The sequence below is a fragment of the Amphiprion ocellaris genome, unplaced genomic scaffold (genome assembly GCF_022539595.1).
Source record: "Amphiprion ocellaris isolate individual 3 ecotype Okinawa unplaced genomic scaffold, ASM2253959v1 Aocel_unscaffolded147, whole genome shotgun sequence".
Classification (NCBI taxonomy): Eukaryota; Metazoa; Chordata; class Actinopteri; family Pomacentridae; genus Amphiprion; species Amphiprion ocellaris.
In genome coordinates this window covers 10,857-28,833 of record NW_026559308.1, presented here as the reverse complement: position 1 = coordinate 28,833, position 17,977 = coordinate 10,857, and the positions used below count along the sequence as shown (strand labels likewise).

General features: G+C 40.0%; 2 protein-coding genes across 4 annotated transcripts; both read right to left on the bottom strand.

The window, feature by feature from the left end:
- Positions 1-4,118: 4,118 nt before the first annotated feature.
- On the bottom strand, positions 4,119-11,843 carry LOC111575164 (glucoside xylosyltransferase 1-like). Of its 2 annotated transcripts, XM_023280120.3 has the most exons (8): positions 11,474-11,843; positions 10,874-10,966; positions 9,947-10,130; positions 9,521-9,652; positions 9,178-9,429; positions 8,554-8,677; positions 8,177-8,349; positions 4,119-5,298 (listed from the first exon to the last, which is right to left on the bottom strand). In XM_023280120.3, the coding sequence occupies exons 1-8, from the start codon at positions 11,689-11,691 to the stop codon at positions 5,137-5,139; spliced, it is 1,338 nt and encodes a 445-aa protein (XP_023135888.1). In that variant the 5' UTR covers positions 11,692-11,843; the 3' UTR covers positions 4,119-5,136. The 2 variants fall into 2 exon arrangements, with proteins under 2 accessions (XP_023135888.1, XP_023135898.1); XM_023280130.3 differs by lacking the exon at positions 10,874-10,966.
- Positions 11,844-12,481: 638 nt separating this feature from the next.
- Positions 12,482-17,517, bottom strand: LOC111575175 (YY1-associated factor 2-like). 2 transcript variants are annotated; one of them, XR_002746714.3, is made up of 5 exons: positions 17,357-17,517; positions 16,928-17,053; positions 13,550-13,702; positions 13,129-13,437; positions 12,482-13,037 (listed from the first exon to the last, which is right to left on the bottom strand). XR_002746714.3 is itself a non-coding variant. In XM_023280142.3 (4 exons), the coding sequence occupies exons 1-4, from the start codon at positions 17,380-17,382 to the stop codon at positions 13,197-13,199; spliced, it is 546 nt and encodes a 181-aa protein (XP_023135910.1). In that variant the 5' UTR covers positions 17,383-17,517; the 3' UTR covers positions 12,482-13,196. The 2 variants fall into 2 exon arrangements, 1 of the variants encoding a protein (XP_023135910.1); XM_023280142.3 differs by having other exon boundaries at positions 12,482-13,437.
- Positions 17,518-17,977: the final 460 nt, after the last annotated feature.

The window sequence follows — 17,977 nt, the reverse complement described above, 5'->3', positions numbered from 1 at the left end:
GAGTAAAACTTGTGCTGATACTCATGGATTGAGAATCCGTGAAGGCCGCAACAGCCTCCCTTTATGAGATCTTAAGGGTCTTCCTGCTTTCAATCCATATTAAAAAGCAATAAAAAAACAACTCTGTAATGCATAAAGTGTGTTTGGTCATTCCCAATGCCTGTTTTGACTCATTATTTTTTTGTGTAATGCTCACATGCATGTAGTTAATATACACTGGCAGCATGTATGCATATATACACCAATCAGCCACAACATTATGACCACTGACAGGTGAAGTGAATAGCATTGATCATATTGGTACTATGTAGTGTTCTGCGGGAAAAATAAACATTGTCCCAGAACAAGCACACTGTCTCATGCAAATACCAGTCCCAAATGTCACTGGCCTCCCCCTGCAGGAAAATGCACCCCACCACAACGCAAAAACATTAAATAATCAGGAACATGTTGAGGAACATTACAATTGCCCAAGATGCTGATTTGACCTCCAAACTTCCTAGACTCCATTCTGAAAAAGCATCAACTGGATGCAGTGGAACAAGTTTGATTCTCAGAGACCTCACTGCACAACCCAGAACACCCAAAAGATCCACTGCCAACGTCCTGGTTACAGAACCCATAGGACACCTTGGAAGGTCCTCTTGTCCATGCCCAATGGTTCAGAGCACTTTTGACGACATAAGGGGGGCCAACACTATGCTGTATTAGGCAAGGGATGATAATGTTATGTCTGATCAGTGTACAATGAATTAAAAAAGCATCCAGACCCCTTCATGTTTTGCACCTTGGACGCACTGTATTGTGTTGAAGTAGCCATTTTTGCCCATCAAACTACACTGAATAACCCATAATAACAAAGTCAGAACATGTTTTTGCAACTTTTAAAAGAAAAACAAGGGCCTTTTACTATGGCACTCAAAAAGCTGCATCATATTTGCTTTAATTATCCTGGAGATGTTTGTAGAATCTGATGGAAGCGCATCTGTGTGTGACAAACTGATTGGATACAGTTTCAAAAAGCTCATAATTAATTTCATGAGGTCCGACAATGCACAATGTCAGGACAAAAAACATTCTGTGAAGTCTAATGAACTCTCTGTACACCTCCACTATAAATTTGTACTGAGGCATAGATGAGGGTGTGAAACCGGTTCTAAAGTTTTGAGTGTTCCCACAGTGGCCTCAGTAACTGTAAAAATGGAACGGCTGTGTCAGTACTGGACAATGGTCTGACTTCACCTCATTATTATTCTGCTATAGGGGGGAAAAGCAGAAGTTTGTATTTCTGTAAGCCAGTCACACTCATCTTGGGCAATGATAAATCCAGGATGCAGCAATGGCTTCCCTGCAAAATGGCAGGAGAGTTGTTTTGGTGAAAGATTTACATGCAGGAAGACGAGCGCTCTTCAATCTTCAATCTTTAATCTCTCAGTCTTGAAAGCTTGAAATCTTGCCAGCAAAGGCGATTTTTAAAAATGGTAACACAAATAGCAGAAGGAGAGGAGAAAGCTGTGTGCAATAAGCAGCAGAAATGAAAGACTTCAATGCAAAGTCTACATCTGGTAAATCAGACTCAGCAGCAGCAATCCATCAATCAAGTCTTTCTTGGCAGAATAGACACATGACAGCAAAGATTCTCTGTTCTGATAAGACAAAATTTAACTTCAAGAACACCAGGCACTGCCCATCATCTTGTTAATACCGTCCCTATGGTGAAATGTGATGCAAGGACAATGCTAAAGGGGAGTTTCTGTGCAGCAGAGACATGAAGGTTGCTGCTCCACAGTGCACATGGCCATTCAGCACAACAATGAGCCAAATCGTACAGTCAGGACAATGCTAGAACTGCTTCAGGACAATTCTCTGGCTGTCCTTAAGTGGCCCAGCCAAAGCCGATGCTACATCTGCGAAGAGACCTGAAGACGGCAGTTCGCAGACACTTCCCATCTAGTCTGCCAGAGCCTGAGAGAATCTGCCAGGAAGGACTCTGATAAACTGCACAAATCCATTTGAGCAATAATTGTAGAGACTTGCCAGGGAAAACAGTGGAAAAAAAATGACTGCAAAAGGGATTCCTACAGAACACTGAACTGAGTTCTGAGTACATCTGTAAATAAGAGATTATGGACATTATGTGTCAGTGAATGTCGACTGACGGTCAAAAACTGTAACTGTATTGATTAAGAAGTAAAATCTATAACCCAGTAAAGTCTGCAAAAAATCAAGGCCTGAATACATTTTTTAGCTCAATTAATAACATTTAAAATTGCCTTGATAAGTACATTCTGACCAAGGAAAATTAGATTCCAATTATGGCTCCAAATACAATAAATTTTCCTCTTTTCTTCCATGACGTTGTGTTACAAATCATATAAACTTTCCCCAGCTGACATTTAAAGAGCAGCTATGCAATACTTTTGAGAAAACTGTGTCCACGCAGTGCACACACATTTTTAGTGGACATTCTGCTGAATTGTAGCTAGAGTGCACATCATTTTCACATCAACAACAGCTGTAATGGACTCTGCACTGTGAAAAACGCACCCTGTCATCTTGAAACTCAGTATGTCCTTCGTACATAACTGCTGTGGATGTAAGCTGGACACTTTCTTCAGGTAAAAAGGATGTTGATGACTTTGCGCTGCCAAATATTTCACAGTTTTCACTTTGTAAACCTTTTTGCTCTGTGTTGGGGGGCATTTTGCCTCTGATTGTTCTGATTTATGCCTGCGCTTTAAATCACTATTGAACATCGCGGAGACCAAGTGGTGCAAGCAATAACATGAATAATCCATTGGCAGTTCCTGTTAGATCGAAAGAGAATGAGATCTCAATCACCATTATACTCAGGAGGAGTGAAACCAGGCTGGAGCAGCATTAGCCTTTCCCACTAAAAACCGAATATGCTTTGCACTTTGAAATTGTAAACATCCATCTTACTAAGGCTTGCTCCAAGGTATTCAGTAGCACTGAATAGTTCTCTGTAAATGCATAATTACTCCATGGGAGAAATAAATCAACCACTTGTGATTTTTTTGTGTGTGTGTGTGCCAAGAACAATATGTACTGGTTTAACCCTTTAAAAAAACTTTTGCCAGTGAAGGTCAGTGGTGTTGAGGCTATATCATACAAGTTCTTCATTAAAATGATGAACCAGTGCCAATTTACAAGCCTTCCTTATAGCCTGCAGCATGTCAAACAACCCTGAGTAGGAGTAACATGCCCTAAAGTTTGGAGTGATATACCATTCTGACAAGTTCTCCTGATGAAATAAACAAAATGCTTAAACTTTGTTACTCCTCATTAGCTTATATTGCAATACATGATATAGTTGTTTAATATGCTCATCACTAATATGCTGTGCTTCTGCCAACTACACATCATGAAATTGAGCTTTAGAGAAAAACTCATGAAGAGACAATTCTTTCCTTAAAGAACTGTCTCTTCACAGAAACACAGAATGCTTTCCTCACCCACTGCCCACTTAACAATTCCTTGACAAGAAAATGGATATATCTAGCAGCTTAGCACAGAAACCATTTTAAATTCATCACACAGACCTATTGCCTATTCCAGGCACGTGTGTCAATCTGCCTGTGAAATGAAGAGCCAGAGGCTACTGACCCAGACACATCAGCTCCTTTTTGGCCATCTAACAACACTTTCTGAAGTCTTTCACATTCACACATTGATTTCTTATTTTCAGCTTGCTGCTGCTTTTGAGGACATGGCTTATGCTCAGTCTTTGTGTGGAGAGAGTGGGCAACAAGTAGGCTTTATGCAAAGCAGCTATGATGGCTGATGCACAAGACTTTATACGAATATACAATTAAACACAAAAAACTGAGAACAGAATGTGCAAAATGAAACCTCCATGAACTCTAATTAGGCATGAAAGTAATTAGATTACACTAGAATTAATTTGTCTTAGTACGAATACATAACTGTTGAATTTCCTTCATTTTTCTGTAACATTATAAAAGGTTCTGTTAAAAATACTACACATTTACTTTGAAAGCAACAGTAGGAACTCTCAAATCATATCACACACTGTAAAACTGTGTCACATTTAAAATGACATGACATTTTCTATACAGCGCACACTGCATTCTAGGTACCATTATAAATGTTTTATTAATAAAATATTTACCATACATATAAATGTTTATCTCATCTTTACAATAAAACACACAAATCATAGGTATGATTTTGTGTCCTCACAATCTTGAAATCAGTTGTGCAAATGTTTTGTTACACATATCACAGAGCAGATATCCTGATGCTAGCTGGCTTGATTAGAAAATGCTGCTCTCTATGAAAATCTACCAGGTATAGGAAAATGTGGTTTTGTTGGTAAAGTCAACAAAATGACTGATGTACTACGCCAATGTACAGTAAACAATGTATTGCAAACTCCAATCTTAAACTATATGAAATGATAGCCTCATGCTAAATTCTCAAGTTAAGACATAAAAAGTGCTTCTTATCACAGATGTCCCACAATAATAAATACTGATCGATTCTATATTGTCAATTAGCACGGGCCTTGTTAAATAAAACGGAACATATTTACGTACCTAATAAGCACCTAAAAAGTAATGACAGCCCTTCCCTGTGATATACTGCAAGGAAATAACATGAAAATACAGATTGCAGAATTATATTAAACCTCTAATAAAATACTCTTGATAAATCTGCTTTTTTTCCCCCCCACAAAATCTTTAGACACTGTACAAAGTGACTACAGATTATGCCTCACAACAAAAAAAAATACCACCCGATTGTCTGGAATAAAGAAAATGTCAGTCTTGTCGGCTATTAAGTCCAAAAAGGTGGATTCAGTGCATTTTCCACCATTGTAAGAAATAGGGACCTGATTGTGAATTCACTGGACAGATATGTATCAAAACTGGCTTCACCTAAAAATGAAAGCATAAAACCTGATCCACAGATTACCCTTCTTCATTTCTAGTGTCTTAATATGAAGTTTGTAAACAGATGATGGTTCGGTGTTGACCTGAGTCTGTTTGTCATCCAGCTCATCGTCTCCACAGGAGTAACTTAAATCTAAGTCTCTGCCAACAGAGAGACATTAGGCACTGTTCATGGAATGGCATTTGCATGTTGATGCCGTCATCTTCTTTTTGTGACGTCCTGTTGAACAGACGTGATGCTCTGCTTTAACCTCTTGGTGAAGAGGTGGTTGGATCGGCCACAGTAGGTATGTGTGGTTGTCTGCAGCGACGCCTCCAGCGGCTGAAGCAGCGAAGTCTCCATGTTCTCACCAAATGGGTACTGGGATGAAGAGGAACATATATTTCTGATATCAGACATTTACTAATAAAAATGCGACTTTATCACATGGTTGTTCATCTGCTAGCTGCTCTCACTTTAAATTCCGCCCCTCTTTTGCTCCTGGCATCACACAGAAAAGACTGAAAACATGTTTTTGTTAAAAATAAAGCACAAGTGCGTGCACTACACCTGTTGTCTCCTGTGACAGCTACAACGGAACAATGAAAACTGCATTCAAATAACATGAATTAAGTACCCCATTTGTCACTGTCAGTTCAAGACAATAACACTCTGCATTTGATTCATATCTATCAATTCAGAGAGGGTTTGGATGATGAATATCTATGACCACAACTACACACAAATAGGCTTAGTAAGGCGTGACAGCATTGGTAAAAGCCACAGCTGCAGCATTCCAGATATGCTTCATTATATTATGCTTTTGTGTCACCAAGTAAACAGCAAAGAAAAAAAAAACTTCTAGCTCTCCAGTCAGTTAATATTAGCAGCCAAGGCTTTTGTCACGTACAGTATGCAAATAAAGCTGTGGGTCTTTCATTTTTATATTGAGACACACCAATTTTTTATTGCTCCAGTAAATAAAAGAAATCACTACTTTACAGCATCTTATTTGACTTCGGTTGGGCAAAGCATTATGTTACTCAAAGCACGCTTTCTTTATTATCTTTCATATACTGCAGCAGGCAATAAAGCACCATTAACAGCCTCCTATCGATTTTTATGTGGATGTGGCTGGTGCGTTGTCCACACAGCCATCATGATGTCTCAAACTAGCATCAGCACTAAAAATTTTACAACTCTTCTGTGGGCTTGGCTGGATAATGGTAGTGCCCTTTATTGTAAGTTCCTCTGCTGACTGAGGGAGTCTGCCTTTGGGAGCTGGGCTGACTAAGGATCTCTTGGTTGGATGGAAATGAGAGTTTCTTCCAAAATAGCCAGCTCCAGGCTTTAGGATGCTGTCCTCAAAGGACTGAGTGGGAACAAAGTGGGAGGGGACCAAGGGAGACGAAGCAACAGGAAGCGCTGATAAAAACTTCCAACAAAACATAAACCTAAAAAAAGATCAAAGGATGAAACACTCTTCTGTTTTCTACACTAATAAGCCAACTATACAATAAAGCCATTCATCTACATGATAGGGGATATGTGTTGCGCTTACTAATGACAAACAACAGCGCTCCTCTTCCTCCGAGTCTGGTATACGGTGCTGTATGTGTGCCTGTGCTGTCGGAGAGACTGATGGAGGCATGAGGGCCGAGTGCCCCATAATGAAGCCTGCTCGTTTACTTAATGGCTGAGAACATTGCCCGTACTGATAGTGGCCAGGCTAGGCCCTGTGGCGGTAATGGATGGAGACCAGCTAATGAAGCTTCCCTTGCTCCCCCGATTGCAGCCTGCATGTTGACCGTTGTGCTGAAATCAACAAGAGGAGATCGAAGGCAAGCCGGAAGCGAAAAAAAGCGAGAGAGCTCTCGGGCTGATTTTCTTTCTCACTGATGATGGAAGCATTATGAGCTTTTAAACTTTACAAGCTGAAACACATTTAAAGTAAATCTGACAAGAGCCAGTAATGCCCTGGCAGTGTTCTGTAGCATGTTTTACAAACTTAAAGAAGCTACCATTTTCACAGAAGGTGTCAAAACATGGCCACACCTCATCAACCGTTCGAAACAGGTAAATAGAGGCCTCTGACAGACCTAAGAAAACATCATCTTTAAAAAAAAACAAACAAACAAACAAACAAAAAAAACCCCACCAAAACCAACAATGACTTGAACCAACCAGCATGTATTATTCTCTGTAATCAAAACCTGATGTATGTGACACTGGATGATGGGTGTCTTCACTACAATAAACATGGGCATTGTAGTTTATTTTGAGTGCGTCCCACACAGACCACCCTGCAGCTGTAGATACACACTCAAAAAAATCTACAGTCTGTGTTTTAAGAAATCGTTCACTTTAAAAATTCAAAGCATGTAGTCATTAAGCTGCTTTTAAAGATTTTCGTGTTCAGTGGGAAGGAATGAGCTTGGATTGAGTGCCAATGACAGGCTTGATTAGTTAGAAAGCACTGAGAGGTAGACTAATGAATTGCAGGTTTTTCATAGGATTGTTCCTTGACATCAAAAAGTTGTGTGATTTAAACGTTTCTTTTTATAGAAAAGCAGCTATATTTTTAAGATGGACAGAATGAGCCTTAACCTTCTGCTTTGTATGGATTAATTTTTGTCAAGCATTTATAGTTCATGGCAGATTTCAATGAGCTACAAGTCTGTTTAAGTTTCCCTACCAATGTCCTCTTTTGACCCCGTCTGAAATGGCCCACAGTAATGTTTGAATACAATTATGAGGTGCATCACCTCTGCAACAAACATCAAGAATTTTAGCCATACAGCCGACACAACTAAAAGCAAGCATTCCACTGGGTGAAATCAGGTGGGGCTGATTTGCCTGATTTGGGAGACCCAAGACAGGATGACGGAAACGTTTAACATGCTATTGATTAAGCACTGGTAGACAGAAGCATCCATGAGAGAAAAGCAATGACCTGGAGTACCTATTGATAATGTAATGACTAGCAAATGTTTCTTCAAATACTCTGGCCAGAGAGACAGAGGCACCGGAAACAAAGTCTATAAAATGATCCCTCATCTCTAGAATAAACAAAGCCTTTCAAACTTAGTTTTTTCTTGCATTAACTGTTCCAGTCAGCTGTGTCTGGAATATCTCACTTTTCAGATATATTTAGCAAGATATAAAACTTGGATACGAATAAAAACACTTCAGTGAGGCAATTTTTTGTAATGTTTGTGTATACGGTAGAAACCAATTATTTCTGTGAGGATGTTGGTACCTTTTGTATGGCTTCATAAACTGCTCGAAATGCTGGCTGCTTGTCATCATGATAAACTCCTCTGTTACCATGGAGAATGAAGACACCTTCTTGTTCAGCCTGTTTACAGTTGCTGCCATAGATGCAGTGGTCTGGACGGTAGTTCCACTGGCACGGGAACACATACAAGCTTTCTGTAACACAGCAAGTAACACAGGTCTGTTGATAACTACACCAAACAACTGGGCTTATTCAATAAGATTCCATTAAAATCCCTAAAATATGTATTTGCTAATAAACGCCAAAACAGTAAACATCTTTAGTGAAGCATTGTTTGTGAACTGAATTAATGTTTCACTCATAACTCAATATAATGGTGTGAGTGTGGTTGCACGAACCTGGGTTATGGTGAAATATGATGTTAAGAAGGTCCTGGTCGCCCCATGTGATGTTGAGTTTATACTTCTGAAAAAGGGGCATCAGAATTTCCTCCCACTGCAGTGCAGCTGCTGTCATGTCATTCTGCAATCAGACAGCAATCAGAGAGCATTTGTGTCATTTTGCATCAAAACACCATAAACCTGCAATTCTGGACAATGAACCCTTTGGTAAGCACTTCACATCAACTCAAAGGAAATGGTTTATCAGTCAAACAAATAAGCTCACTGGGAAGATGCGACAGGAATTACAAGAGTGACATCAGCTGGTTGATGTTGGTAGTGCAGTGCAGCTTCTCCCACAACATTTTTAATTCTTTATTGTCAAAATGTTGCACAAATCTCTAGACGTTACGGTCATTAACTGAATATAATGTGTGGAATTGTGAACATTTCTTAAAAACTACAAATAATATTTAGATTTTATCTTTGATGTCCCACAACTGTCATGTACCACTCATTTTAAAAACTGCTCAGCTATTCGTTGAATTGTAGTTTGCCAACTATCCATGTATGATAAAATAAGGAAGTACAAATCTCAACAAACAGTAACAGTCAGCAATGGATATCAAACAACAAAATTACCTTAAAAAATTTCTCCCTGAAGCGTGTCATGTTCATGAGCATGACCCCTGAGTTGATGCCTGTCTTGCCATAGTACGGGTGACGGGCGAAACGGTTGTACCAGCCGATACGTGGCTCTTCATGCTCTGGAGCCATGGCAGCTAATTGGCTTGAATTGAACTGAGTGAGCAGGGCCCAGATGTGCTCAACGGGTTGCAGAAAAAGAATATCTGTGTCGACATAAAGCAAGGAGTCCACCTCTTTCAGGATTAGCTGAAAAACAAACATCAAAAGACTCATCAGTATATTGTACAAAAGTGTGCTTGTTACAAAACATATGACTGAAAGATGACTCTAGACCTACTGGTAGGAAGAGCCTCTGAGAGGCACAAGGCTTGAAGAGTTTCTTCCATTCTTTTTCATTCTCCTTGGGAAAAGTGATGTGGTAGATGGTGAAGTTGAACTGGGCCTGAACCACTCTAGGCCACGATTTCAGCTTCAGGAAAAGACAAGCACAAGATCACAACAGTATCCATACGTCCAGTTTTAACTTGTTGTTCTCTTTACTAAATCAGTGAAAAGTTACAACACCTGTGAAAAAATTACTTGAGCTAATGGTGTGTCTAAGGAATGGCAGACTGTTTCTTTGCTCAATTTGTTCAACGCCATCACATCTTCTGAATGAGATTTTATACTTGCCATTTTTAAGTGATATGAGAAAATATTTACAAAACTGCATAACAGCAAATGAATACAAAATGTAAAAGGTGCTGTTGGGGAGCATACTTACAGCATCTCTGAAGCTGTTATGTAGCTCTTCCTCAGCAAAGACGTAAAAATGCAGAGGCTTTTTGCTGAAGAGAACAGCAGACTTCAACATAGTGAGAGTTTCCTCCAGCCTGGGGCCACAGGCCACCACAGCCAGGTGACTCCTCTCATCACTATGTTTCTTGACAGAAGAGTCCACCCTCTCACTAAGAACCAAGACAAAGTTGAATGAATCGGTATTTAACCCTGACATTTATGCTCACGGCAGCATGGCTCTACTGACAAGTACAGGAGACAACAAAGTAATGAAAATATCAGCAGTCTCAGCTGACTGTTACTCAACGCTGAATGGTTGGAACTGTCATTAGATTTAATGGAGGGATGCAGAACAGAACTATCACTGTGATTTCGTGCTGCCTCCAAGCGCTCCTTGTGAACTAATGCTTTCAAGTTTGGAAATCAGAAATGCAGCTTGTCAAACTTTTCAAAGACCACATAGAATACTTTCAATCACATCACTGTACACATGCCATCGAAGTGAAAGCCTGCATACGCAAACAGATTTTAAAAACTTTGAATATTAGTCATCCCTCAAACTGGCATCAATGAAAGCACTAAGACCTCCATTATCAATCTCTCCAGGACTTAGACTGTGATTCAAGAGCAACTAATGCCACTTCTACACCCATGAATCACAGATAGGAAAACAGTTGATTTAAAAGGTCAACAGATAAGATACTGCTGTCATTAATGGTGTATATATGTAAATGTCATCATGAGATGGCATTTGTGACTTCACAAACTCAAGTATAGTCACAACGAACAATGTGAAAGCAGCAACATCCCCGCTTCAACTTTGAACTGTGTACCTGGAAAGTAGTTGAAAGTTATACAGCTGTTGAATATTGACATTGATCACTGGTATAAAGGTTCACAAAATGAGTCATACCTAAGAGATGATTCCAATAAGCAGTTCACTCCACAAACATCAGCAGGCAGTCTCCAATATGGATTCCAGTAAGAAACTGACAGTGATTTACACCTGACAGAATAAAAACATGATCTTTTGGATCCTCAACGTTGAATTAATCTTGTCGACATCAGAACTGTGAGTTTTGCGATCAGATCTTTTCCTCAAGTACCTCCTAAATCTATTAAACAGGTGGTGGTCCTTTAAATCCAGCCTATAGCTAATGTTAATGAGGCACAGACTTAGTTGGCAGTGAGGCTAAGCTGATAAATTGTCTAGCTAGCTAACAGGTGGCACAAGTCAACACATAAGTACGTTACAGCCTGGAGGGAAACAGCATAATAAAATATATACATTTTTAACGTGTCCGGCTAAGGTTTAATCACTATAAGCCCGGTAGCTAACGCAAAGTAGCTTCTACAATTTGTGTCGGTAACGTTAGCAAACATTAGCTACAAAGAGACAACTAACGTTCATTCTTGAATAGTAGCTAACTTAGCTACAGCTACAGCTCAAGCTAACTACTACTAGTATGCTCAGGTATGAGATAAAAACAAGCGACGTCGTCCGCTAAGCTACCTGTCCAGCCCTTCTCCGCGGTCTGGGAGGCCTGCCAGTCCCGGCATTTTCCTGAGAAGACGCCCGCTCTCATGACTGCTCCTGTCGGGTATCCCGTGTTCTCTCGCCGCCCAGCCGTCTGTGTCCTCCAGGGTGGAGGCGAGCTGACTGAACACATACAGCAGAGAGAGGAAGCTGAGGACCATGCACAGGAGAAATGCGAGAAGATAGCATCGCATTTTGCGCTTCAGGTTTGATGCGCTAAAGAAACATTTTTGTTGATCTTAGCCGGGTACCATCTGATGTACTAGCAGCTAACTAATCTATCCCATAAATCAAGTCACAAGGTAAGCTGAGGAGCACAGTTGGTGTTTACAGTTGTCAGCCCCACCCACTTGTATTACACGTGTTACCTCTGATCAGCCATCTGCCACAGTGTGTGTACAGAGAGTACAGTTAATTTGACTTCTCAGCTACAGTAATTATAGCAGACAGGATGGAAACCATTATGGTGGGAACACCCTACCAAACATTATAAAACAAAATGATTCCAAACAGTGTTTACCCGAGTTAACACAGATGCAAAGTACTACAATAACAGGATTGCAGAGATGCTGTGATTATTGAATATAGCAGTTAGATTCACATATTGTGAAAACACAGTTCATACAGCAGTGGAAGTACTCAGATCCTTTAATTAAGTACTAATATCACAATGTAAAAATATCCTGCCACATTAAAACTTTTACTCAAGTACAAAAGTATTATCAACTATATATATAGTACTGTAACTACCAAGAGTAAACGTATTCCTCGATTGTAATTACTGATGCATTTAAACAGTATTTTAATGTAATAATGTATCATATTTTTTTGTTTGTAAAATCTCAGTATGGAACAATTCTGTTCAATAAATGTGTTGGATTAAGGCCTACTCTGGAATACAGGGAGGTAAAATTGTAAACCAGCAAGTCAAACTCTGAAAGTACCTCAAAGCTGTGCTTAAACTGCAGAACAAAAAGAAAAACATTCAAGTATCTACATCTTATTTTATTCAACATTATTTTACAATATAAACCATTCTATAGATTAAATCATGCTCAACTCTACCAAGTGAAGGTGAAGCATACTTAGAATAACTGTTCAATATTTGTACTCAAATGTTAGAGAGTAAAACAATTATTCCATCCAATGGCGTAAAATGAGATCTGGAAAAGGCCAGTAACCGACAGTGTTAAGATTACTGATAATGGCAAAAATGGAAATAATGCTAAAACAATGCTACGGTGAACACAGGATGCCATTAAGTGCAAATAATGAATTCAAGGATAAACTTCAATTCCGAGGTGACTTCTTCACATTTCTTTCATAATGCATCGTGTATTCTGTGCAGCAACGACCAACTGAACATGATACTGACGTAACACTGAGGTGTTGAAACACAAGTTACCACAACGCACAATATCCAGGATTTAATGCTACTGTTCCTTTCTTCATTTCATCATAAGTTTGCTGCATCAGTTCTCTGAGTGTTGAGTGTACAGCATACATCCTGACTCCCGAATTCCTTATCATCATAGGGAGGCTGTGAAAAATACAACCCAGAGTGAGAAGCGAATGCTATCATATTGGCATTTATAGTATTATGAACAAAAACGTGCATTTTGGAGTTTAACCTCTGGTTGAGGCTGTTGAGAGTGCAGAAGAAGGGGCTGTGCTGACTGGGAGTGTGAAGGTCTGAATGTTAGTGAGTCTCTCCATTAACTGACGAGCCTTCACCGCGGGGCGAAGAGCATCTGGAGACGCCTCGTTCAGTGTTATCAGAGCTTGAGCCGCTTTGACTGTGTTGGTCTGCTGAGGCAGCACTTGTTGAAGTGGACGTGGGTTTGGCTTTCTCCTTAAAGTCTGTGATTATTACAGTCAAATCTCCAACTGTGACCTCCAGGTGCTGAGCGCTGCTCCTGTCGATGTTTTTTAACCTGGGCCTGGTGACGAGACAAACAGAAACAGGATCTGAAAACTGTGTAGAGGACACTACAATAGTTCATTGGTGTCAAAAACAAGCAATGAGATCTAGTCAGTCGTTTCTTCCATTACCTCATCTTTTTATGGCTTTTCTTTTTCAGTGTCAATTCTTTATCATTTTTGTCTTTCTCCGATTTCTCTTTCTTCTCCTTTTTGGGCTGCGTTGGTGGTGCAAACTGCTGATTTACTTGCTGTGCAACCAGCTGAGAAACAGGCCGTGGTTTTCTAGAAAAAAAGAAAAAAAAAACCCAACATATGTTGGCTTTGTCATTACATTTCTATCGCTTAACCTGTAAGTATGGTGCGAATGTGGTTTGCAAAGTTGAACTGTCCTCTTCCTGGTCATTCCGAATGCATATGAAGGGCTTAGTCCAATTACTTGAAATTCAGAGAGAAAAAAATTTGACTGACTTTCACCAAAAAGCCTTAAAGATTTGACAAAAAATGTACAAATGTAATCTGATTGTGGATAAATATTATTGATATTTAGCTAGTTAGCATGGTTAGATTATCAATATGTGCCAGATTTTCGGTTCATCTCATTCACACTGGCATCCCATCTCCCCTTAAGCACAACCTCACCTGTGCTTGATGAACTCTGTAACAATGAAGGCTGGATCAGTCCCAACCAAATTATTTATCATTTACAGAGCCAGAGCTGTGTAGGAACACCTGACTTTTTTCCAATACACACAGAATAGTTAGCCAACAGACCATGAGAGGATACTCAGTGAATTTGAAATTTGAAAATATGTATTGATTCAGATTTGCTGACTTTTGAATTGCCTTTAAATAGTCTTGTGCAAGATAGCTCTGAAGAATAGTCTGGCTGCACCTCCTTATCATCCTGCTGTTTGTATTTCTTTAAAACCAATCACAATCATCCTCTGTGGGGGCTACACCTAATTTCAACATAGTTCTGTGTTCGTACACAAATCAAGCGACACTTCATCTTGATGAGAACCTCCGTGATCTCTGTGAAACCGATGTGCCTGCGAAAGGCTATGTTGAAAACTTTTAACTTTTGCTGTAGATTACAGCAAGACCAGACTGTGTGTGCTAGGACATTGGAAAAATGAATTAGTTAACAGGCTGGTCTGTTGTTTGACTACATGTACAGTCACATCATGTAGATGTGTAATCAGAAAAGAAACTTGATTAGCTAGTTTAACACATACTAGCTGTGTAGGATACGGAGAACACGCACACTGTAGTGGTTCATACATCCTATAACAGAATATTGGCTTCACATGTGGCAGGACAACCTCCATAAAACTGGATGGTAGAAACTTTTAGCCTCTGATTACCCTTTCATTTTTCTGCGGTGAATAATCCATCCATCCATCTGCAATGAAATGCATTTCTTTGTGCTAAACATGAAGGGACACAGTTGGCATTTTATACAAATTTATGGACATGTGGAAATGAGGTCTAAGGGTGCAGCGACAGTGCTTGTGCAAAATAGTGTTCAGGGGAACTTAATTTCATGGAAAATCTGCACAAAGGGAGGCGAGCACTCTAAAAAGCAATCTGACCAAAAGAACTAAGCAGACCTGCCTTATTGCACAATCCAAGTCTTCAGGAACACTTGCCATATTTAGTGTGTAGGCTGCTGCTTAAAGGTTGTTGTTGGTTCACATAGCAAAGGGGTACTGAAACCATTAACACATCAAAAGAGGAAGGGAAATCCATGTGAATAGCAGGGCAGAAATAGCAGGTTTATACCTGCAGTAGTATGAATAAGTGGGCATCTGACAAAAGGTACAATCTCAAGCATTTGATGCCCTCTTTCTGTTGTCCTGAACAGCGTTTCCTTTTTGAGCCACAAGTAAGGCACAGTCACATTAAGATGCTCTTTCACACTAAAGGGCCAACTCTGAAATGACAGTCTACTTAAATTAACTTTGACTGTCAAAACCTCACATTGATTTCTGATAAATTAAAAAGATAAAAAATGCATTTTGCACAGAACTAAGACTGTGGATGTTGTCTCCCACTTCTCTGGATCAAAAGATGAAAAAATCAAAAGATGTAAATGTGTGAACCTATCATTTGAAGTGTGGTTTAGAATTACATGCAACTGCATTTTGCCATTTCTGACACTGAATTAAACAAGCTCACAATAGGATTAGCAGTTGATGCCTCGTTTCCACAAAGTTTTGCTTTTTTGCCCAAAAGTTAGCGTAATATACGGTCTGTTTCCCCTGGTGATCAACGTCAGCGAATGCATTTCATTACAGACAAACAAAAACTTCCCCTCAGTGATACAAGAAAGAGTAATCAGAGGCGCTCATGTTTTTACTTTGTCCAGTTTTATGGAATCTGTGCAATAAACATTAGGAACATAAAGACAGGACTGATAATACATGGCATGAATAGGCAAGGAAGTTACCCTGCCACCTGTGGAGCCAGTTTAGTGAAATGTTTAGCGACAGAAGGTATGAGCCACTACAATTTTTGTTTTTTCTGTATGTTGCACAGCCGACATGTATTAAATTAGCTAATCAATTTTCTTCTCTTTGCAGATATCCTCTATTGGGACTAATAAGGGATATTCTATTTTCTAATTTCACATTTACTCAATTTGACTGTCAACATAGTCGAATAATGGCCTCTCCACTGAAAAATTTTCTTTCTGCCGCAGTCCAGTCTCTTTGTAATCTACTACAAAAGTTACATTTTTCAGCAAACTTCAGGCAAATTTGAGGATTTTTGCAGACACATCAGAGATCACTGAGGCTCTCATAGTAATGAATAAAGTTCTGATTGATTACTATACAGTTACAGTGCTGTGTGGAAAGAAGACATTGGTCTCCACCTTTCCAAGCACACCTGCAATGATTAGCTTTTTATAAAATCTGTAATGTAGTGATAAAAATGTGTGGGTAGACTTGACAGCCAATAGGTAATTTAATATGGTCAACAAGTAAAGCAAAAAAACACTCATTACCCCAAAAAAGTCTTTTTTATACTTCATTTCACTGTGGCACTTGTGAACATGGAGATGGGCTAATGTCTGTCTTTCAGATAGTTCTGGTGTATATTCTCTGAACACACAAAGTACTACAATTTCTGGATCCTACGTTTTTTTGGCCCTAAAAAGTAGCCAGACTTTCTGAAATTCCTATAATAATACTGAGGACATGACCTCAGGGGACAGATAAGGTCCAGATTGCCATCTCCAATGTGTGCCTGAAGTTGAATGAATCATCAGTCTCTACTATAATCCTCATGAAGATGAGATTTATTGCAGAGTTGTTACCACAGATATCACCTAATAGATCTGCAACTACCTTTTTTTTTTATTATTATCGTGTAATTTACATCAATGTCACGCATCCCTGGCAAAGCACGACTCCGTGACTGCTGCTTACACACACAGCTGAGTGCCACTAAAACGCTCCTGCGGTGGTTTGATGGTTAAAAATTAACAGCTTAAGTGTGTCTTACCGAGTTGACGTCCCCTTTCTGACATCACACATCATGCACTTGAACGCCTCGGCGCTGTTCCTGAACGTGCAGACGCTACAGTCCCAGTACCCATCGTCGGCGAAGGGCTTGCACTGCCGCTTTGGCCTTCACACAGAAACAAAACAAACACACACGGACAATTTTACAATGAGAACACCGTTTCCGGAAACTAGCTGTGAGGTTAAACAAACGACCGCGGATGGCGACACTTGGGGAGATATTTCCTGCTCGGGAGCGGGTCAGTGAAGCAGACGGAGCCTCCAGGTTACACAGGCTGTTGCCCCACATTAAACCAGCAGCCAGCCGCCATGAACACTTCACTAAAACAGCTTCATCCATTCACCGAGCTGCCTGTTTACCAGCGAGCCGCTAAAGTCTCCGTTCAAACGTACGAGCGGAAGTTTTTACCTCGTGGGACTCTTCTTGTCTCCCATTTTACACAACTTGGCCTCACAGGAGTAGAAAAAGGAGCAATGTTACAGGTGAAAAAACGCATTTAGCTGCTACTCAGCTGTCGTGGAAACTCCTGTCGAAGGATGGTCACGTGATCCGGGCTCACCCAATCACTTCTAATGTAATCACAACAGCTATAAATGTGACAGCGGTGATGAAAGGCGCTTTGTAGCCTTCACTACCTTGTAAACTGAATGAATGGGGAAGTAGAAACACCGTGTATGAACACTGTTGCATAACTGATCCAATATATATGTGCACTGTTTCCTTTTTTATTTAAATAACTGAGTAAATGTAGGAAATGCGCTCCACCACATCACAAAAACATCAATCAGGAACATGTTTAGGAACATGACAGTCACCCAAGATGCTGATTTGACCTCCAAACTTCCTAGACCCCATTCTGATCAAGCATCAACAGGATGCGGTGAAACAAATTTGATCCCCAGAGGCCCCACAGCACAACCCAGAGCACCCAAAGGATCCACTGCCAACATCCTGGCGCCCAGTGGGTCAGAGCATTTTTGACAACATAAGGAGGACCTACACAGTGTTAGACAGGTGGTCATAATGTTA